At 43.2% G+C, this 22,970-nt stretch overlaps 1 protein-coding gene across 1 annotated transcript in view; it reads right to left on the reverse strand.

Moving 5' to 3' along the window:
• Positions 1 to 4,605: 4,605 nt before the first annotated feature.
• ST8SIA1 (ST8 alpha-N-acetyl-neuraminide alpha-2,8-sialyltransferase 1) overlaps positions 4,606 to 22,970 on the reverse strand; it is a 90,136-nt gene continuing 71,771 nt past the window's right edge. The window contains exon 5 of the mRNA XM_063308690.1: positions 4,606 to 5,113. Coding sequence (XP_063164760.1) covers positions 4,645 to 5,113 — 469 coding nt within the window. The 3' untranslated portion in view covers positions 4,606 to 4,644. The remainder of the gene's footprint in view (positions 5,114 to 22,970) is intronic.

The raw sequence follows: 22,970 nt of genomic DNA on the forward strand, positions 1-22,970 counted from the left end.
CAATTTGCAATATTAATTGGTTCGATAAAAGATGTTGCAATTCAATCTGGATGAGAAGGAAGGCTGGATCAAATCATCTTCTAGAGACAAAATTGCAAAGCTATGTCTGAACCTTTAATTCTCCATCTGTAAATGGGGCCACTGCAATTTGTATTTTAGCTGTTGCCAAGACTAAATTCCTTCAAATGGAGCTTGACTCAGAAACACACCCATGCAGTTTTCTTGGCGACCTATAGAAGTGGTTTGCTATCATCTTCTTCCACTTGACTCTCAGGAAGGCCAGAATCGGGAACCTTCTGACTTTCATTCCGTTGCTCACGACCTCTTGGGATTGTGGCTGTAAAAGAAATCTCTGGGAAGAACTCTGAGGTTGGAAAAGAAATAGGAGAGCCTTGAAATGTCAATAACGACAAGCAGATGGATATTTCAAGGACAGTTAGCTCCTTGGTCTCAGATTCTGAGAAAAAGGTTCAAACCGAGAACCTGCCCTAATGAGTTTGCTAATCAATAAATGCTAGTTTGCCCTTACCCACCTTCCGGGGTTCTCTTACTCTGTTGACAATGAACCTAACGAATGGCTTTAGTGAATCTTTCCTGCTGGCTTGTACTCCGCTCTTAGCAACTCCAACAAAGCAAGCACCTGTGCGTTCCCCTTCCATAGCTGATATATTTTCAGCAAGTATTTCAAAAAAAAGCAAAAGCTTTCACGTGTATGAGTCATTCAGAATATTGGCTTTCAGCCTTTCGTATCTTACATTCGACTCAACAATTTATCAATTAACTTGGGTTTTCATAATGATAGAAACAAAAAAGGCTGTTTCCCATGCCCCCCCCCCAAGAAAGACATTTACAGTATATTTTTGTTTATAGGCATTCTGTTACTACATATTAATCCTTTATAGTAAGTTTCCAGGACTTAAAATTTCAGTAACTCATCCTGTGTCCCTTCTAGATGACTTCTGTGTTGGGCTGGTGGTACGTGTGAACCAGCTGAGAACCCCTTTTCCAGCATTAGTAATGCCTGACCATCAAAACTAAACACTTTTTGAATATTGAGAAATCCAGACTAGATCTTTATGCATGCTGATTGTAGAGAACATGGCTTTGTTCCTTCCATGTTAAAAAATATAATCCTCCTGATCTTTTAAGAAGTTCCCATAAGGGTGTTTTATTTTTCTAGCTATCTTTTGGACCCATGTTGACTGAAAAAAAAAATAGATTAAAGATGGCTCTCAAATTAATTTGAGTAAGATGATCAGGTGATTGCCTGTTTTTCTTATTTCCAACCGGACTTCAGAACATACACGTTTTGAACTGTGCAACTGAGCAAACAACAGGTTGGATAATGGGGCAACAATGTCTATAGACAATTATCTCCTGAGTGTATTTTGGAGAAAAAACTGAGATTCCTGAAGTTATCTGCTCTTCAGTTTACCTCTTCACGCCACTTGACGACTATTCATAGCTTGAGGTGAACATTCATAATACTCAGTTGCCCCTATTCTAGTAACATGTTCTTGTTCTCAAGACTCCTGTTGAGCTAACCACTAATTGGACTTTGATCCTAGCTAATCAGGAATCATTTTGCACACCACATCTGGCTACCAGAAATCCTACGTTGGATTGCTACACAGCCAATACTATGTTGTCCAGTGAAGAACATAAAATGCTTACTAAAAGCAAAGATAGCCTTATGTTTACTATATGCCAGGAAGTGCGCCCCACGTTATAAACATTTTCTTCTGGAAATTCACTAGAAGGATAACATGGAGGGAAACCTTGCAAGGTTTTATTTTTCCCCATCTCCAGCAATTTCGCCCAGGATTATTCTGTTGTTACTGTTTATTTAGTAAACTGAAGTATAACTTCCTGTGAAATTTTCTTTGTCAGAAATAGGGTTGGAGCCAAACTCAGATTGAGTTAAGCCAACCATCTATAGAATACTGATATTACTAGCAATCAGTCTTTAAGTAATTTTTGTTAACCTAAGCTTCTAATGTATATGAGTTTTCTAACAAACTGCTTCTTGAGTGATCTGATTTTGCCAGACAGCAGGCATAGATCCTGGTGAGCTGTCAATTGTTCAAATATTCTCAAGCATTCACATCCGTTTCTCAACTGTTAAATATCAAATAAATAAAACACAAATTACATATATATATATATATATATATATATATATATATTTATATTGAAGTAAAATGTTAAGTTCCAATAAATATTGAAACACCTACTTTTGATTAATGGGTTTCATCAATTTTTAATTTACTAAAAATGCATCTTAGATTAATTGCTTGGCTTAAAAATGAAAAAAACCCTGCTGGAGATGTTGCAAATCTGTCAGTTTCAGCAAAACTGGCAAAATCCCATGGCACTTTAAATTATTGTCTTTTCGGTTTTGTCTTTGATTACTTTTGATACTTTCGGAAAAGCAAAAGCTACATTAATCATTGTTAAAAGTTAGGCTATGCCTTACCAAAAAGATGGTCCCATTCACGTTGGAGAAATGGCCATTTCTAGACACACCTTACAGGTAGTCCTCATTTAATGACCACAATTGGGATCGGAATTTCAGTTGCCAAGCAAAGCAGTCATTAAACAAATCCAACTTGATTTTACAACTGTTTTTGCAGTGGCCGTTAAGCAAATCACGGCAGTCATTAAGCGACCCATGCAGTTGTTAAGCAAATCACATGATTCCCCATTGATTTTGCTTGCCAAAAGCCAGCCAGGAAGGTTGAAAATGGCGATCACGGATCTCGTGACCAAGGGACGCTGCGATGGTCATAAATGTGAACCAGTTGTCATGCCCCCAAATTGTGATCATGTGACTTGCAGGGACACTGCAACAGTCATAAGTGTGAGGACCGGTCGCAAGTCAGTTTTTTTTCAGTACCATTGCAAGTCTGTACTATCACTAAACAAATGGTTGTTAAGCAAGGACTACCTGTACTACGACACATAAGTGGGGCATCAAAAAATACAGTTTGAAACTATTCTTTTATAAGAAACTCATGCAGGTTTAGTTAAGAAAAAGGAAGCACATTTTAGGCAACCACCCAGATCAGTATTGATTAGAACTGCATAAATAAGACATATGAATAAAACAAGTAGTTTTTTTTTCAGTTAGAAACCCTCCAGTATTCATTTTTTTTATTTATTAGGGTAATAGCCATCATATTTATTCATTTATTTAAATGATTTCTATGGCTGCCCATCTCGCAACAGTGACTCTGGGCAGCGTACAAAGATTAAAAGCCCAATGATGCATGGACAAAGGCATCTGCAGGGAAGATTAAGGGTGGGCCAACGACAACAGCAGTATTGGCAAGCTGTGCCCCTTTTGTACGTGGGCTGCGATGTTGCATTTGTGAAAGGGACAGAGCTTGTGTTATGATTCTGCTTTTGTCGTTTTGACAGAAGTGCTGGATCCTACAGACACTTCTGGGGGAAGGGGATGCAAGATGTCTGCAGAAGGTTTCTTCCTCCAATTTTAAAACCACACTCATCTTCCTCCAATACAGATTTCCTTAATGTATATTCAGCATCTGGGTTGAATGAATAAGGGGAGAGAATACAGCCTTGTCACACTCCTTTGCCAACCTGGAGCCAGTCTGTTTCACCAGTTCTGTCCATATTAGTGGAGATATCAGGGACTGAAAGATGCAAGTTGCAGCACGTGCCTTTGGGCTGAAACTTCTGCTTCCAGAAGGACAACCCAATCGTCCTTTATTTAACAAGTCCTGGAATGTATGATGAAGTCCTCATTTGCAAAGATAATATGTAACTTTCAGACATCAGAGAAATGGCTCCAGATAAAAAAGAACTTATGGAATAGGTTGGTTCTTCTTTATCGTTGAGCATGGATTGAATATTTTGATATTAAAACACCAGCTCAGAACTGTTTCCAGTTTCACTTTGCAGGCTCAAATAGGATTGGCTTTAAATGACCAGGAGTGACTTTACCCTTCTGAAAACAAATGCATTCCACCTCCACAGATCTATGTGGAAGACACTGGACAGCTGTTTCATAAGAAAAATCTGGCTAAAAACATTCACATTTGTCTATTTTTTTTTTTAAAAAGCCCAGTTTATGCTACAAGATTTATAGAATATCACTACCGAAATAAGTTGCTGTTTTCTTAAAAAGGAGGAGGAGGAGGAGGGGAAGAAGGGAAAATTGGCCCCTTCTGCTACACTTTCAATATATTTTGAAGGAAATGAGAATGGGTAACTCAGGCACCTTTCAAAAAATCCAGCTTTGGGAACAAATTAAAAAAAAAAGCGAACAAAACATCCCCCAATATTTTGGGAATCAGCTGTACATCTGAGCAACAGGAAGTATTCAACACTGTTGTTGAAAGCCCTTTGTAAACTCACTCTTCAGTCTTATTTAAGAACCTTCCCAATGGACAGTTGAATTCTGCCATTTTGCAGTATAATATTCACCAGGCAGCTCACACATCACTGCCATAAAATCTAGGTCTTCAGTTCACCTTCAAGTTATTGGTGAAGTCCATGCACGTTAGTTAAAAGGTTGTTTCATTCCCCCCCGCAATATTTCCTGGTTTGTTCTTTATGCTGATGGTGAGTTAAGCAAGCACCGGCTGCCATTGCACAAAGTTCCCACCCTGGAGAGCAAAATCAAGACTCCTCACAATGTTCCAGCTGCATTCGCAAGACCCCTCTTTTATGGAGAAACCACAGCTGTAAGAATTCCTCTGGCATGGCGTGGAAACCTGAATCTGGCAAGACATTATCGTAGTAATGATGACTAATATATCGCCCATGGAGGTCCACTGAAAAAGGCCAGAAACCATAAATAGTCACTTCTTCACAAAGACCAAGAGCTGCACTGACCAAGAAGAGGCCTGTGGAAAGCCGTTTACCATGAATTCCTTTGCTCTTCCAAAACTTGCCAATGTCCTGGAGGAAATTAGGATTGGCAAAGATCACAGTTTGCTTGGCTCCAACATCAGCAAGGGTGTAGTACACTCGGAGAGAAGGTTCGGTCCCTGCTTTCATTGAGAAGGCTGGCATATAGATGTAGCTCTGGTTGTAGACTTTAACACTGTCCACAAATGCTTTCCTGGACCAAAGAAGATTCTGGAATCTGTTCCAAAAAAAAAATGAAGAGGGGTGAGATGGTAAGTTAATGCTTTACCAACTACAGGTAGTTCTTGCTTAACAACCGCAATTGGGACTGGAATTTTGGTTGCATTAAGTGAATCAGACCTGATTTTACACCTTTCCTTGGCAATCATTAAGCAAACCACATAGCTGTTAAATGAATCACATGGTACCCCATTGCTTTTGCTCGCCAGAAGCTGGCCGGGAAGGTCGAAAATGGAGATCACACGACCACGGGATGCTGCGGCGGTCATAAATGCGAACCTGTTGCCAAGCGCCCAAATCGTGGTCATGTGACTTGGGGGGATGCTGTGATGGTCATAAGCGGGAGGTCGCAAGTTGTTTTTCCCAGCACTATTGTAAGTCCAAACTGCCACTAAACAAATGGTTGTTAAGCAAGGACTACCTGTGCTCAAAGCATACTATGAAAAGATCAAAGAAATATTGACAACAGCAACTCTTCAATGTTACTGAAGATTTGGGGTCTCGCTGTAATTAGAATCAAAGCCATAAGCAAGCATGTTAATTTAAATCAGTGCTGGTGGTGACTCTTGGAATTCTGGGAGGAAGTCATAAGCATAAATGGCAAACCCAGAAGTGTGACCAGGTACCAAATGCCTGTTTGCCAGAAGGCAGATACTGTACTTCCTGTAGCTCTCAAGGAAGGTCTTCGCCATCTCAGTTTATCACTTGTCATTTTTCTTATTCTAGGCATTTTTCCAGGTAAAACATTCAGTTGCTGGCACCTCATAATTTTTAAAGAATGCCTTCCAGGAACATGCATGAGGCTGGCATTGGGTTTTGCAGCATGCTAGTGTCTAATTTTTGAATGGAATTGAACCAAGGCAGGATGGCCTGGCAGATGCCAAAAGTGATGTTTGCAAGCTCTCTGGCACCTATGAATGCCCACTGATTACCACACAGCTCTTAAAGGCCGAACTTAATTCAAAAAGGAATTTGCACACAGGAGGAGCCCTAAATGAGCCTTTTTGCCATCACCAAAAATAATTTAATTTCTATTTTTCTTATTTCTTCAGTACATTCATGTTTTCCTTTGGTTGCCAGACTAATCTGCCCTCCTATTTGTACCCACTGTGTGACTTTGCTGATCTTGCTTTATGCAAAAGAGATGACAAATAAGTTTAAACAAACATTTACTTATCTCTTTAATGACTGCCTTGAGTAATGATGGCACCTCACCCTCACACAAAAAAAACAACCCACTTCCACTCTCCAGAGTTTATGGAAATGAAGAAAGCCAATATTCTAGTTCTCATGCCTTTCTTGGTTTTTGCCTTTACTTTTTGGCGAAATAGATCTTGGGAGCTTTAATAAATGAGTTTCCAATGGCTTATCACAAATTCTTTCCCCATTCTCCATTCATATAATGTGTCATTTGGACAGATGAATCTCAACAGAAGGAGCTAAACTCGAAGCATCTGTAAGTGCCAACACTGTCAATGAAGCCACAGCATTTCCTGAAAAACGGATGCTGCTCAAAATCCCATTCTCTAAAGACAAAATGTGATAATCGCATTTTCAATAGGCACTTGTCCCAGTTCAGCAGATGGGCAAAAACACCAACAGCTAAAGAGAATTCAAGACTATGAGCCCCAAAAGCTGATGTCTGATAGCTTCAAGTGTTGCACAGATTATATTCATCCAACATGCTAAACCCTAAACCTGAATTAAGGAAACGCCAACCCTGTGTTTCCATAACATTAGTGTGTCCAAATAAATCACACTATAGCTTAAAGACAGAGCCATCACATCCAAGCTGCAACGATCCAAACAACCACAAAAACTCCAACTTTTTGCTGGAAGTGGCCTGGATTTCTTAAGCGGTCCTACTAAATAAGGGCACTGTTCACAGAACATGCTACTACATTAAGAGCTGAGTTTCCCATTATACCCCAAATCCTATTTTAGTTTAACCCGGTGTATTCTGTGAGCCCTGCCCTTCAGTGGTAGTCAGTGAAAATTAGAAGTAGCTTGTTTTGTTCCTGAAATAATAAAAGAAAATACGTAGTTGTTTAGTAGCCACAATGAAAACTGAACTTGCACACATATGACAACCTCAGAAGATGTTGTTATTCCAGATAGTTTAAAGGATATGATTCATATCATTTCTGCTTTTATCAACTCATTCAAAATAGGTAGGGATCTCAGGAGAATAAATTCTCACATGGTAATAGAAAGAAAACAAGAGGAAATGGGGGGGGGGTGGCCATAGGATTGGCCAAGGGGAGGTCATAGGTCCTATATTTCTCAACAGAGCCAGCTGCCTCCATCCTTAAATAAGAGGAAAGGTGCTTAGATCAGCAGAAATGATATGATGAGCATAATGATAGCATTTTATACCTGCAGTGCTCAATGCAGGGGTTTTGACATTCCCTAAATGGTGAAAGACTGCAAAGGCCAGGCATTTTTGTGTCCTTCAGAGCTTTGGACTACAACTCCCATAGTCCCTTGCCATTGGATGTGTTTTGCTGGGCCTATGGGACCCAGTGCCCCAAGCTTCTGGAGGATATTGAATTGGCTAGCTCTGGTAGGATTGGGGGGAGCAGAGATATCTTCAGCTGTTCCTCCTTTTCCAGTCATCTTTGAAATGGGACTCATTTTAATAGTGAGATAGAATTTATCTATGTCAGTTCCAGGACTGTTGGACCTAAGAAATACAGCTCTTCTTCCTCTCGTGTCTTCTTTCTCAGATCAGAGAGATGGATGTGTGGAGGCTGTCATGACCTCGTTGCAAGGCACAAAGAGCCTCACAACGTAGATCATGATCATCAAGGAATAGAGGAAGAAGATAGTTAAACCAGGGATTAAAACAAGCACCCAAAGCACCCACACCCATGGACCCATGTGCAGCTGAAAAGAAGGACATCGGACGAGCAGAGATAAGCCGCACCTGGTGCCCTGGAGGACACACCAGAATCGAGAGGACAAGAGAAGACACCGGGAAAACGCCCAGGCAGCAACCAAGGGTCCCATCAAGAGGGATTGGGACAATAGAGGGTGGAGGAGCCCGGGGCCCTACGAGAGGGTATAAAAGGGGCACCTCCACACCACACCCCCCGTTCCCGTTTTTCGTTCTGTCAGCTACCATTCCAATAAACCAGAAATCCTTAATACCCATTAAGTGAGTCTGTGACTTATTGCGAAGCGAGCCTGACCCTGACAGAGGCTCAGAGAGTACAGAAGAAGCTTTTGATATCAATTTCACTTCCGAAACTGAAGCTCTCTCCCAGACCTCAGAAGGGGAGCCCTGATGCATCCCAGGGAGAATTGCAATCTTAATAAAGGTTATGCTGAGATGGGAATTACTTCTTTCCAAAAGAAGAGAATATATGTAGCTGAGGGTTGAACTATTCTTGGTGCTCTCTGAGCTCCTAAACCCACACTCACTCACACTGATGATGCTACCTAGTTGGGTAATGAAATTTCTGCAAGCCAACAACCAAGCTCAGAGAGCACCAAGGGCTCCACAATTGCTTGCATGGCCCTTGTCACGTGAAGTGTGTCAGATGAGATTTAGCAGTTCAGATTTAGGGACAATATGGAACAGTAAATGAGTTCGTTTGTGGGCTTATAGTAATGGTAATTCAATACCTTATCAGAATAGTGCCAGGCCAGAGAAAGCTGCTCTCTAGCCATCTCTGTCTACCCAATTAAAATGTAGATTAAGAAAGAGGGGAAGTGCACTTTACTTGATGAGAGTACAACTTATTACGAGAGTGAATTAAGGACCCATAGAATTAATGCAGGATCTGCAGCAGGTTAGAAAGCAATGGGGCCAATTGTCCTAACAGTCAGGAATCACACTGAGACGAGGAGTAGGTCTCTAGTGTTTATTGCTGCTACATTAACAGAATCCTAACAAACTGAAGAAGCGTGGGAAAAACCCAGACAGATAAACCCCAAAAGTCAAGGCGGGTCTGATCTGTGTCTCTTTGAATGGCTGCTTAACTCCTCCGTACTACGCATGCGTTTTCCCCCCTGGGTAGAGGCCCCCTCCTGCTCACCATCAGAACTCATGACACCAATGTTTCCTATGAAAATTCCTAAACATTGGAAGTTTGTCCTATGTGCATCTTGATTTAAAGACAGTTGTGATTTAGTTCAAGCCTATAAGCAATTATTTCTGTCTTGCATTAACTTATTTTTAGTGTTTTGAACTGGTGACTACAAGTCAGATTTTTTTATTATTTTATTCAAAAACATTACAATTAAAATGCCTTTTTAAAAACGCAGTAGTTCGTGGTATTATGTATAAGCTAAATATCAATATATATTACTTTTATATTAAAACTATATTGCTTTAAAAAGAAACCCTATCATCGCATTAAAAAAATCCATATGCTGAAGAGAGGGAGAGAAAAAAAAAACCTATACTAAACTGTATAGAAAAAAGCAGAGACAAAAACAAAGGAGAAAAAACTCTAAGAAATAGGGAAAAATCACTAGGAACTAAAAAAAAAGTGCAAAACACAGAAATTAAATCCCTTTCTCTCTCCCTCTCTGTCTATTTAAGGATAGCACATGTCAGGCTATTAAATTTATATAACTTCCTTCAATTTTTATCAATGTTGTGTTTCCATTTTTAAACAATGAATTGAACCCAGACTGTACAGAATCATGTCTTCCTTCTCTGAGAATTAATAGCTGATAAATTTCACTACCATAACATTTATACATCTAAACCATCGGTAAAAACAAGATGTGGAGCTGACTGTAGTTCCGATCACGAACTTCTTCTTGCACAATTTAGGATCAGACTAAAGAGATTAGGGAAGACCCACAGATTAGCTAGATATGAGCTCACTAATATTCCTAAGGAATATGCAGTGGAGGTGAAGAATAGATTTAAGGGACTGGACTTGGTAGATAGGGTCCCGGAAGAACTATGGACAGAAGTTCGCAACATTGTTCAGGAGGCGGCAACAAAACACATCCCAAAGAAAGAGAAAACCAAGAAGGCAAAATGGCTGTCTGCTGAGACACTAGAAGTAGCCCAAGAAAGAAAGAAAGCAAAAGGCAACAGCGATAGGGGGAAATATGCCCAATTAAATGCAAAATTCCAGAGGTTAGCCAGGAGAGAGAAGGAATTATTTTTAAACAAGCAATGCGTGGAAGTGGAAGAAGACACTAGAATAGGAAGGACAAGAGACCTCTTCCAGAAAATTAGAAACATCGGAGGTAAATTCCAAGCAAAAATGGGTATGATCAAAAACAAAGATGGCAAGGACCTAACAGAAGAAGAAGAGATCAAGAAAAGATGGCAAGAATATACAGAAGACCTGTATAGGAAGGATAACAATATCGGGGATAGCTTTGATGGTGTGGTCAGTGAGCTAGAGCCAGACATCCTGAAGAGTGAGGTTGAATGAAGCATTGCTAGTAACAAGGCAGCAGGAGACGACGGCATCCCAGCTGAACTGTTCAAAATCTTGCAAGATGATGCTGTCAAGGTGATGCATGACATATGCCAGCAAATTTGGAAAACACAAGAATGGCCATCAGACTGGAAAAAATCAACTTATATCCCCATACCAGAAAAGCGAAACACTAAAGAATGTTCAAACTATTGAACAGTGGCACATATTTCACATGCCAGTAAGGTAATGCTCAAGATCCTGCAAGGCAGACTTCAGCAATTCATGGAGCAAGAATTGCCAGATGTACAAGCTGGGTTTAGAAAAGGCAGAGGAACTAGGGACCAAATTGCCAATATCCGCTGGATAATGGAAAAAGCCAGGGAGTTTCAGAAAACCATCTATTCCTGTTTTATTGACAATTCTAAAGCCTTTGACTGTGTGGACCATAACAAACTGTGGCAAGTTCTTAGTGGTATGGGGATACCAAGTCATCTTGTCTGCCTCCTGAGGAATCTGTATAACGACCAAGTAGCAACAGTAAGAACAGACCACGGAACAACGGATTGGTTTAAGATTGGGAAAGGAGTACGGCAGGGCTGTATACTCTCACCCTACTTATTCAACTTGTATGCAGAACACATCATGCGACATGCTGGGCTTGATGAATCCAAGGCTGGGGTTAAAATCGCTGGAAGAAACAATCTCAGATATGCAGATGATACCACTTTGATAGCTGAAAGCGAAGAGGAACTGAGGAGCCTTATGATGAAGGTGAAAGAAGAAAGTGCAAAAGCTGGCTTGCAGTTAAACCTAAAAAAAAAACCAAGATTATGGCAACCAGCTTGATTGATAACTGGCAAATAGAGGGAGAAAACGTAGAGGCAGTGAAAGACTTTGTATTTCTAGGTGCAAAGATTACTGCAGATGCTGACTGCAGCCAGGAAATCAGAAGATGCTTAATCCTTGGGAGGAGAGCAATGACAAATCTCGATAAAATAGTTACGAGCAGAGACATCACACTGACAACAAAGGTCCGCATAGTTAAAGCAATGGTGTTCCCAGTAGTGACATATGGCTGTGAGAGCTGGGCCATAAGGAAGGCTGAGAGAAGGAAGATAGATGCTTTGGAACTGTGGTGTTGGAGGAAAATTCTGAGAGTGCCTTGGACTGCAAGAAGATCAAACCAGTCCATACTCCAGGAAATAAAGCCAGACTGCTCACTTGAGGGAATGATATTAAAGGCAAAACTGAAGTACTTTGGCCACATAATGAGAAGACAGGACACCCTGGAGAAGGTGCTGATGCTAGGGAGAGTGGAAGGCAAAAGGAAGAGGGGCCGACCAAGGGCAAGGTGGATGGATGATATTCTAGAGGTGACGGACTCGTCCCTGGGGGAGCTGGGGGTGTTGACGACTGACAGGAAGCTCTGGCATGTGCTGGTCCATGAAGTCATGAAGAGTCAGAAGCAACTGGACGAATAAACAATAACAACATTTAGAATCTGGGATTGGGCATCTCTCCCCCTATCACTGTTGCCTTTTGCTTTCCTTCTTTCTTGGGCTACTTCTAGTGTCTCAGCAGACAGCCATTTTGCCTTCTTGGTTTTCTCTTTCTTTGGGATGTATTTTGTTGCCGCCTCCTGAACAATGTTGCGAACTTCTGTCCATAGTTCTTCCGGGACCCTATCTACTAAGTCCAGTCCCTTAAATCTATTCTTCACCTCCACTGCATATTCCTTAGGAATATTAGTGAGCTCATATCTAGCTGATCTGTGGGTTTTCCCTAATCTCCTTAGTCTGATCCTAAACTGTGCAAGAAGAAGTTCGTGATCTGAACTACAGTCAGCTCCAGGTCTTGTTTTTACCGACTGTATAGATGTCCGCCACCTTTGGCTGTAAAGGATGTAGTCAATCTGATTTCGGTGTTGTCCATCTGGTGAAGTCCATGTATAAAGCCGACCTGGGGGTCTCATCTTCCGATGGTATACCGACATATCTCTGGTTGTACTGATCCATTTAGTTTTCACGGCAAGAATACTGGGGTGGGTTGCCATTACCTTCCCCAGGGATCGCATTTAGTCTGACCTCTCTGTCATGACCTTCCCGTCTTGGGTGGCCCTTCACGGTTTAGCTCATGGCATCACTGAGGTGCTCAAGCTTCAGCACCACAACAAGGTAATGATCCTTTGCTGAAGAGAATCTGGGATACATGCAGTTTTTCAAGGGCTGCACATCACAGGCCCAGGCTGGCTGGGTTCATTCAACATGCTACATTAGGAGAATTTGCGTGTGTCTGTGTGTTTGCATCTGAGTCATTCCTGACTCCCCTGACCCGTTCTCCTAATGTAATAAACATATTCCACAATCTGTCTAATCTGTCCTCTTCCGTACTATTACATCACTATCCAAAGCAGAAGTTCCTCAGGATACTGCAGAGGAGCGGAATTGTGATATGCAAACAATCTCACTTGGAGAAGAAGTCACCTTAGATGGCCTGACCTTCTTAGAAATGCAAGAAGAGAAAAACTCTTTTGCTGCAGAGAACAGCAGCTGGCAAGCTGGTCTCCTCTCTCTGCATTCCGTTCTATTTGCCTGTTTAAAAATTCCAGTGTCAATCTAGGTCACACTGCAGAATCAAAACATGGCATTTCTGTGGCTCACACAGTTCCTAAAGAAGCTGCAGAGATGTCAGGATAATATGTTCAAGTAACCATTGATTCAAGACAGAAGGTAAAACCTTAGGCAAAAATAAACCAGCATGTGGCATGAGTACTGTCACAAAATCACTGCTCTAAGACCTTTCTATTGGTAAAATGACTCATGTGGGGCATTTGAGTCTTTGAGATGATGCTGGTTGATGGGTCTGTAGCTTCATAGCAACAAGAGACTTGGACCTTGATGCTAGAGTGCATTGTTGTCTGAAACAGCAGCACTAGCAACGGCCTAGCACTTAAGAATTGTTTGGTTAATTAAATTACTTTTAAGGCAACCGTTAATGCACAGCTATTAGGACAGAATGCCAAGGATAATCCAGATCACATCTGGTAAGCCATCCAGCCAGAGAAGCAAGACAATAAAATATTGTTGTCTTTGAATTGAATATTCTTGTGTTCTCCAGCAAAGCTGTGATGGTGGGATTCCATGATGCTGTGATTGATGCACCCCCTCAAAGCAGATGCTTGTTCCTGCTTCTAAGATGGAAGCAGAGCAGCCATGTTACTTCACTTCATTGTCACCTTCCATGGGCACACTGCATGCGTTGAAGCCTCTTCCAGCTAATGGAAGCACTAGACACAGGATGTGAGGTGGTGCCATGTTGCTTCCTTGTGAGGTATGGAGAACCTCTTAAGATAATCCAAGCCATCTGGCAGAGGTGAGAAGGCAAGTATGGCTCAAGATAATTCCTTATATCAGCCAATACTGGAGCATTTTCCATTATTTTCATCTATTTTCCCCACTGTAAACTAATGTCTTAAAGTAAGCACAAACAGTATTTAATCCATTTATCCACCCACTCCTGTCTCTCCTAGTTGCTTTGCCTTAGGCTGTTTCTCAACCTTGGGAACTTTAAGATATATGGATGTCAACTCCCAGAATTCCCCAGCCAGCCAAGTCCCCAAGGTTGAGAAACACTTTGAGTATTGTTTCTGCCCTGCTGGCTGCTTCATCCAATTTTAAAAAATCCAAATGAATTGCAGTTCTTTAGCAAAAGTGTTCTCAGCACACATTAGAATTTGCTGTCTTTAGAAATCATGGTTGTAACTCAATGGTAGAGTCTAGTCTGTGCCTGAAGGAAGGCTTCATGTTCAGGCTGTGGCCACAAATCAAAAGAGCTGGGTTTTAGCAAGGAACTAGCTGTAATACTATGATCTATCAGGTAGGTCAGCAAAGAAGCAATGCGTTTCTTAGAAGCTTCCACAATGGAGAGCTCTCCAGTCACACAGAGATTGAGATGCCCAGAATTCTCAGGGGCCCCTCTGGCTAAGAATTCTGGGAGCTACAGTGCTACCACTAGTTGGAGAAGGCTGAGTCTGTAGACTCAAAATGAGAGTTTGCTTAGGCACTAGAGAAAACAGCTGATCAGCTCCCAGAATTAGTTCTTGCTGAACTTCCCCATTTTGGTTCCCTCTGAGTTCCCCAACCGTAAGTTCCTTTGGCCTATTTTGATAAAAATATGTGAATCTGGCAAAAAGCAAATCTTGCACAAGAACGTGTTCATATTTTTTTGCAGGTACTTGCATCCACTTGATTTTTCAGTAATATATTGCATTTTTGTATGACATAACACATCGTTGAATGAAGGAACTCACGGCCACAAGATTGTGATGGTGGTACTATGAGGACAGGCACCAATTTTGATTGCTTTCAGTGAGCCTCAGAAAAAAAATTGGTAGCTCTACAGCTCTCCTGAATCAAAAGTGAGATAAATACCAGTTTCTAATGAGCAACAGCCTAAGAGGATATCATCTTCCTCCCTGCCCCCCGTTTGCCTGATCTAGCAGGGCTGTTACTTTAACATAATACAGGAAGTCTGCATTTATGGGTTTTGTGATACTGGCTCTCCACACTCAGCAATTACCTCCCAAATCCACTACTAGATCTAGCTAGAGTTTCCTGTTTCTCTTTGCTTCCATCCAATGGGTTTACAGATCTAGCAGCCCTAAAATCCCCAGCTTCTGCCCTGGTGCACAGTTCTCACTTCTTTCGTTAAAGGTCTGCTTAGCATGCAGACAGAATTAAAGACTGCAGAGTAGCTACAGACACTGAAGGTGTCTTGGCTCCAGAAGGACCAATGAAAGTCACTCAATAGACCTTAAAGGTGTCATACCTTCAGCAGTGGTGAGGATGGTTGCTGTTGGTTTAAAGGGCTTCCTAGGTCTGCAACAGTATTATGATAATGTTTTGTTTCTAAGACTTTTACTCTGCTTGGTTGTATTTCTGTTGCTGTAGCATTAGGAAGAAAAGCTTCTTCTCATTTTCTCTTGGTTTACTCATGACCATCTTGGGTGTTAGAAAAGGACGAATCTTCCTCTATTTTCCCTTCTTCCTTGTGCTTTATCCTCAGATTTCCCTCTCTGCTTTTTCACTGTTACTCCAATGCATCTCAGCATTGATCTTTCCTCCACCTGTCAGGGTCAGTCTCGCTTCGCAATAAGGCACGGACTCACTTAATGGGTATTAAGGATTTCCGGTTTATTGGAATGGTGGCTGACAGAACGAAAAACGGGAACGGGGGTGCGGTGGTGAGGCGCCCTGTTTATACCCTCTTGCGGGGTCCCGTGCTCCTCCACCCTTCATTGTCCCCAATCCCTCTTGATGGGCTCCTTGATGGCTGTGTGGGCGTTTTCCCGGTGTCTTTCCTTGTCCTCTTGGTTCCGGTGTGTCCTCCAGGGCACCAGGTGCGGCTTATCGCTGCTTATCTGAAGCCCTTTTCAGATGTAAATGAGTCCATGGGTGTGGGTGCTTTGGGTGCTTGGATTAAGCACTGTTTTAATTATCTCCTTCCAGTTTTCCTTAATGATCATGATCCACGTTGTGAGGCTCTTTGTGCCTTGCAACGGGGTCATGACATGCTGGCCCCCGAAGATGTCTTTTAGGGTGCTGGTTTCTCTGGGTATGCCTCGTGGAAATGTCTGGTTAGTTGTCTTGCCCTGACATGTTGTGCCTGGACCCACTCTGGGTGTGGGAAATGTTTCCACTTGACGAGGTATTGCAGCTTGCCTCTTTGCTTTCTTGAGTCCAGTATCTCTTGTACTTCAAAATGTTGTTGGTTGTCTATCATGGTGGGTGGGGGCGGGGGTTCCTCCGTATGCCATTTGGATGTGTTTGCGCCTGATTGGCACAATTGGACGTACCAATCGGCGGCCCGACCTTTTAGCTTTATGGCGAGGGCATTGACTTTGCCCCGTTCAGTCCTGAAACAGGGACCCCATTCTTCGAGGTAGTACCTCGCATTTGTTAGGAAAAAGGAGAGTTTCGAGGGGTCCCTGTCAAACTTTATGCCAAAGTCCTTGGCTGCCATTCTGGCCTGGCTCCAGGTCACATCTGGGCCTTGCAGCGTGCTGCGTGGGGGCTGGTGCGGGTCGGATCGGCTCCAGGCGTCTGGCGGTGTCGTTGTCGTCTCTCGCTGGGTCCCCTCGCCAGTAGGTCATCTCATTGGCAGGGTGGGAGGGTGGAATGTCATCCCTCTGGTGGCCTCTCGGAACCGGGCTCCCCCGTAGCCTCCGCCGTCCGCTGGTTCGCCGCTCTGCCTCTCTTCCGGGTGCGCCTCCAGTCGTCGGGTGGGCTCCTTGGACCGGGCTCCACCGTAGCCGCCGCCTCCCGCGAGGTCATCCCGCCATCTCTCGTCCGGGTGCACCTCCACGATGCTGCTGCCGCGGGGTTCCTGCGCTGCCGTCAGCTGTTGGAGCAGCAGCCGTATCGCCTGCATCCCCTCCTCCAGTGCGTCCAGCCTTGCCGCCATCTGCAGACTCCCACTGGTGCGCTCGCCACCCCGCTCGCCCTCGCCTCTGGTTGTCCTGGAGGAAGGACCTTCCCTCGGTCCCTCCATGGTGCCGGGCAATCCCTCGACTTTGTCCGCCCTGGGTGTCGGTTCGGCTCGCGTCTCCTCCGGGGTGCCGGGTGAACCTGGAGAGGATCCCCTCGTCTCACCCCCGGTGGCCCGCAGGCCCCAGGGCACTGGGGTGGTTCCCTCCCACTCCTCTTCCCCCAAGCTGGATCCCATACTTACCTGGGTGTTGTGCCGCCCGGACCTCAGCCACATCCCGCCCGAGGGGAGGGGAGCTTCGCTGCCGGGTGCCGAGTGGTTGTTCATACCTAGCAGGGTCCCTCACAAGCTAGTTGGATAGGTGCTAGGTAAAAATTTTTTGTGCATTCCCGTTTTTATGTCAGGGTCAGTCTCGCTTCGCAATAAGGCACGGACTCACTTAATGGGTATTAAGGATTTCTGGTTTATTGGAATGGTGGCTGACAGAACGAAAAACGGGAACAGGGGTGCGGTGGTGAGGTGCCCTGTTTATACCCTCTTGCGGGGTCCCGTGTTGCTCCACCCTTCATTGTCCCCAATCCCTCTTGATGGGCTCCTTGATGGCTGTGTGGGCGTTTTCCCGGTGTCTTTCCTTGTCCTCTTGGTTCCGGTGTGTCCTCCAGGGCACCAGGTGCGGCTTATCACTGCTTATCTGAAGCCCTTCTTTTCAGCTGTATATGAGTCCATGGGTGTGGGTGCTTTGGGTGCTTGGATTAAGCACTGTTTTAATTATCTCCTTCCTCTTTTCCTTAATGATCATGATCCACATTGTGAGGCTCTTTGTGCCTTGCAACGGGGTCATGACACACCACTGAAGATGTTAAGTGTCAGATGGAGCTCAGTGAAGATTGACCTTCACCTGACCACAAGTATGGGTGGTTTAAAATTTGTCCTTTTCATACTCCTCAAGACTTTGTGAAATGCCTAGATCTCAATGAGTACTGTGAATCATGGTAACCAGTCTTGTCCTTGATTGCTGTTAATAGCCTATCTGCTTGGCCACTGAGCACCTTTAACTCAAACAGGACTTCTCAGATTAGGTTGCAACAGTGAGCCCAGAAAAAGATGCAGCTTCTTAAGGGTACCAACAGGTGAGGTGCCCACACTCACTCCCTGGCATCTTTTTGGCTTTGAAGTGCTGTGCATTCCCACGATGACTGTCAAGGATAATACTTGGACAACAAAGGCTTGTAAGAAGGGAAGGAATTAGGGACATTCCCAATCAGGTTTCCCACCAATTTAGCCCCCATCTTTGCCAACCCCACTCCACATTGGCATCTGGAGTGGGTGGCCCAAGGGGGCCATATTACAATATGTGCATTGTGATGAAAAATCTGCCTCTTTGGTATCAGTGGCTTGATGTCATATACACATCTGTAACAGAGAGAGTTTGCGTCATGACACGATGCAGATGTTGACAAAACCACCAGATTCTGCAGACATCATTGCTGGTCGCCCCTCCAGTGACTTCCAGCATGCTAAGTCTTTATGGCTTTAGCCCTTTCCTGGGAGAATGAGGAGGTTTTTGAAAGAGTTCCTCCACAAACCCAGGAGGTATCTCAAGCAATGGATACTCCATTGCTTCTCAGCCCAAAATGCAATGCCAAATCTTTTTAGTGTCGTGGCCAAGAACATAATGGGTCAGTGAAGTTATCTGGACTCAAACTCAGCTTGAAGCTTTATTTTTGCAATATCTCTGCGCAGTCTTGAGAATTAATCGGGCAGCCTCTGGCAGGGTGCTTGGTGTTGGAAGTGGGTGGTGCTATGCACCAACAGCTCCTGATCACAGATGTCTAAAAACACAAACTACAGGCCATGGGAGACACAAGTAACTTGACTCCCCACAGCTGCATGTCATCCTCCAACCTTAGGGACAGCCTCCAGAGACTTTCAGAAGTTTTGGCCATATATAAAGTTCAATGCAACCGAATGGAAAATGCAGAACAGGGTGTTTGGGTATCCCCAACATTTATCTTAACAAAACAGAGATCACCAATAATGGAAAAATCACCTGCAGAGAAAGCAGGAAGTTCAGCAAGAGCTACTCTTCAGTCACACAATTATAACCTTATCCTGTACTTTGATGAAGAAACAGATAAAGTATACTTTGAAAAGATGAAGTATCTAAGTACAGGGAAAAGTCTGCTTATTTATAGAAACAGAACCCCTCTTCAGAGTGTGGCAAGAAATTTTTCTTCTGCAAGAAAAACATCAGGTGGCTTTATTTAGCAAATAAGTACTAACGCACATGCAGTGGTGCTTGCAGTTTAAAAAGTTAAATAAGAAAAATAGAAAATGGATGGGGGCAGAAAAGAAAACCTGGTGGGTTTATCTAGCTGAGATGTTCATATTTTGATCAGTGCGAGGGGAAGATGGCTTACTCTTTTAATATCCCATAATACCAACAAGCAAAGGAGTGCCATCTTTGTACAGCATATTTAGGACTTTTGGGGCCAAGGTCTGCACCCTGCCTTCAGATGGTATCCACAGGACACCCTGGAAAAAATAGCTGAGGGGAGGACAAAGAACTGGACCGGGCCAGGATAAAAGCTAACTTTGCTTTAAACTTACGTTTAAAAATAATTCCAATTTCATTTACTTAATTCAATACAACTGATACCTCTTTCCCCATGCAGTGAATAGTTTTCTCCTTTGGTCCAATGAAACACTGAACTCCAACAGCAACCCTGGAGGCACTCAGGAAGGTCACAGCTTCAGGTTGGGGACCGGGAAGGGAAAAGGTGGTCAGGCTTTCAAGACTGAGGTCAGCCCTTCAAGGTAAGACTCTACGAGAAATCCTGGAGCTCTATTGATGCAACAAAATCTCAAAAGCTCGATGTAAGCACTGGCACATTCAAGCATGCACACAATAACAGTCAAGTCCAAACTCCTTTTAGGGTTTTAATGAAGCGAAATGACCAGCAGAAGAGCAAAGCTGCAAATGGAAAGTTCCCGTGCAAAACCCACATTTAAAACTACATTCACCTAATTATTCCCCCCCCACTCCCCACTAAAGCATGTCACCCCCCTTTCCCAGGTGGCTTTCTGGTGTATTTCCTCTCACTGGCCTTGACATGTGAACATCATAAATTCCTAGCCATAATAATCCACTTCACACTCCAACCCAACACCGCTCCCATCTGGCGACACGGAGTCTCTTCCCAGTGATAAGAGACCAAGAAGATGCTCCGATAAGGGGTTCTTTTGATCGGAGGGATCTGACACTCGACAGCGTTTGCCCTTCCTCCCTCGTCTCAAAGTGAGTCAATGCAGAGTCACCTTAAGTTTCTTTCTAACATCTTCCTTTCCTGGGCTTAATTCACATATTGCTAACTGCTAAATTCCTTCTCCAAGTCTTCTTAGTGGTCCTCTACAGGCCTATAGCAGCAGTTGGAAGCCTGGTTGGGTAATGCAAAGGATGGGCTGGACATTCTGGGGGTGGGATGGTAGTGTCAGCCTTACCAGGTAGACCAGACAGGAAGCACAGCCAGATCAGCTAATTCTACTTTACTGTAAGGTTGCATTAACAGAATCTTGCAAGTCTGAAAGTACAATTCTCCTCCCATCTCCTCTACCCCCCAAAATTAGAGGGGGTCTCTTTTGAGCTTCTTGGCCCACCCACTGTCCAGCTGCAGGCTACACTGGCCATTCCTAGGCAGCGTCTCTGGGCCCAGTCTCCCAAGGTCATTCCCACATACCATTACAGGTAGGGTACATCTGAAACACAGCAGTGCTGGCTCCAGTCCCATCTCATCTTTCATTAGACCTGGTAGGTTTCAACCCATCCTGCAGTTCATCAGCTCAAGATTTTGCAGGCAGTGTGAATTCTGAAAGAAATGCCATGTCTCGCTCTATGGGAGTTGGGCATAATCCTGACGCCTCCTTCTGCAGGGAATAAATCTTGGTTCTCTTTGTCTCTGAGTTTGCCAAAGTCTGTGAGACTTTTTGGAAAATCTCATCCAGGCAGTTTATATAATTTTTAGACACCGATGCTGAAAAAGCCTGATTCCAGACTATAATAATGCAGAGGACCTATAATTTCCTAAAGACTCTAACCAAGACAAGCCCAGGCGTGAAATGAAGCTTTACAGATATAGAGGATGACTTCATTTCATACACAAAGATAATGCATGGTGAGCAAAATTGACAGCTTTAGGTTGGTTGGTTGTTTCCAAAGGAGGAATATAAACATGGGTGCTGCCTCAAAACATTGCAGTGTGTAAGAGCTTCAGAATTTCAGCCTCTCCATTGCAGTGGGCTAGTCTTTTTTTTTTCTGGTCTTTTTTAGCTAGTCTTAATTTAAGCCAGTGTTTCTTAAAGTATGGTCCAAGGACCCCTGGGGGTCCCCCAAGACCCTCTCAGGGGTCCACAAAATCAAAATTATTTGCCAGATATTAAATATATTTGCAAAAATTTTAAAACAATGTTACCTATCTCATTATTTTTCATTTGTTAAAAAAGTAGGGGTTTTTTCCATGAAAAATATTTTATCTATGTTAATACCTAATGGGTTTAATATTGTTATTTTTACATGATTCAGTGAATAAATATTCCACAAATGTGTCAATTGTAATTTTTAATACAAGAAACATTGATGGATACAACCCATACAAACTAAAGCTCTTTTGGGGTCCTCCATGGTTTTTAAAATTGGGAAGGGGTCCTGAGAGCAAAACATTTCAGGAACACTGATCTAAGCACTACACTTGGAGAAAAGAGCAGTCAAGATGACTTCTCCAAATTAACTACTCACATTGATCAATGGACTCAACAGTATTATTCAATGGAACTCTCTACCTACAGAGACCCAATTGGTCCCTTCCCTGTTTTAGGATGGTTTTTTCCCCCATCTAAAACTCCTGTAACACCTATATGGCTTGGGTCCTGGGTACCTTTGAAACTGCTTATTCTGGGTAGAATCTGCCTGACCAATGCTACCCAACAGGAAGTGCCGGATGAGGGTCCCCACCTATCAGGAAATACCATGGGAGGGATCTCAAAAGCAGATATGCTCTATAGGGGCTTTCATTCTATGAAAGCTTGCTCCTGGAGGCAAGAGTAGCCTCTTCCTTCATGAACCTCTGTAGGTGTAATGGTATGTGGGAGTGACCTTGGGAGATGAGGGGAATAGATGCTGCCTAGGGAATGATCAGATAAGAGAGGACATAGCCCACAGCTGCATAATGGGAAGAGCAAGAAACTCAGAAAAGAGCCTTCCTAACCTATCAGGCTGTAAAAGAGACGGTGGGAGATTAATACTTCGATAATTGCAAGATTCTATTCAAGTAGCCTTACAATAAAGTAGAATTCACTGATCTGGTTGGGTTTCCTGTCTGGTCTACCTGGGAAGGATGACAATAGGCTTGTAAAGACCTGGCTATTTCAGAAAGTTTGGAGGATTAGATGGTTATTGTGACTCCAAGTGTGACATTGTGCTATGAATGTTGCACTGTTGCTGTATATGGTTGTTTTATATAGTAAACTAAGCAAGCAAGCAAGCAAACAAACGAATAGGGTTTAATCTAATGAACTGCACACATATAATACATCACTTTTGTACAGAAAGTGGCATATGAGCAGGTGAGTACAGAAAAAGAGTTGAAGAGAATGGTCTAAGTGTAACCACATTGTAAGTCAACACCCCCCCCCCCAACTGATACATCTACTTGTAACAGATTAGTGGAATGCAGAGGTTGGATTCACATATTATGCTAGGCTAGGTTTTGACTGTATGGCATGTACCTAGTAACTGTGGTTTATCAACCATGGTTTATATGCTCATATTGCATGAAAACTCCCTCTAAACAAACCATGACCTACTGTGAACCAAGTCCTAAATCAGTGTTTCTCAAACTTTGCTACTTTAAGATGTGTGGACTTCAACTCCCAGAATACCCCAGCCAGCATAGCATAGCGGTCCTAAATGAACAAGATATG

The sequence above is a fragment of the Candoia aspera genome, chromosome 7, assembly GCF_035149785.1.
Source record: "Candoia aspera isolate rCanAsp1 chromosome 7, rCanAsp1.hap2, whole genome shotgun sequence".
NCBI lineage: Eukaryota > Metazoa > Chordata > Lepidosauria > Squamata > Boidae > Candoia > Candoia aspera.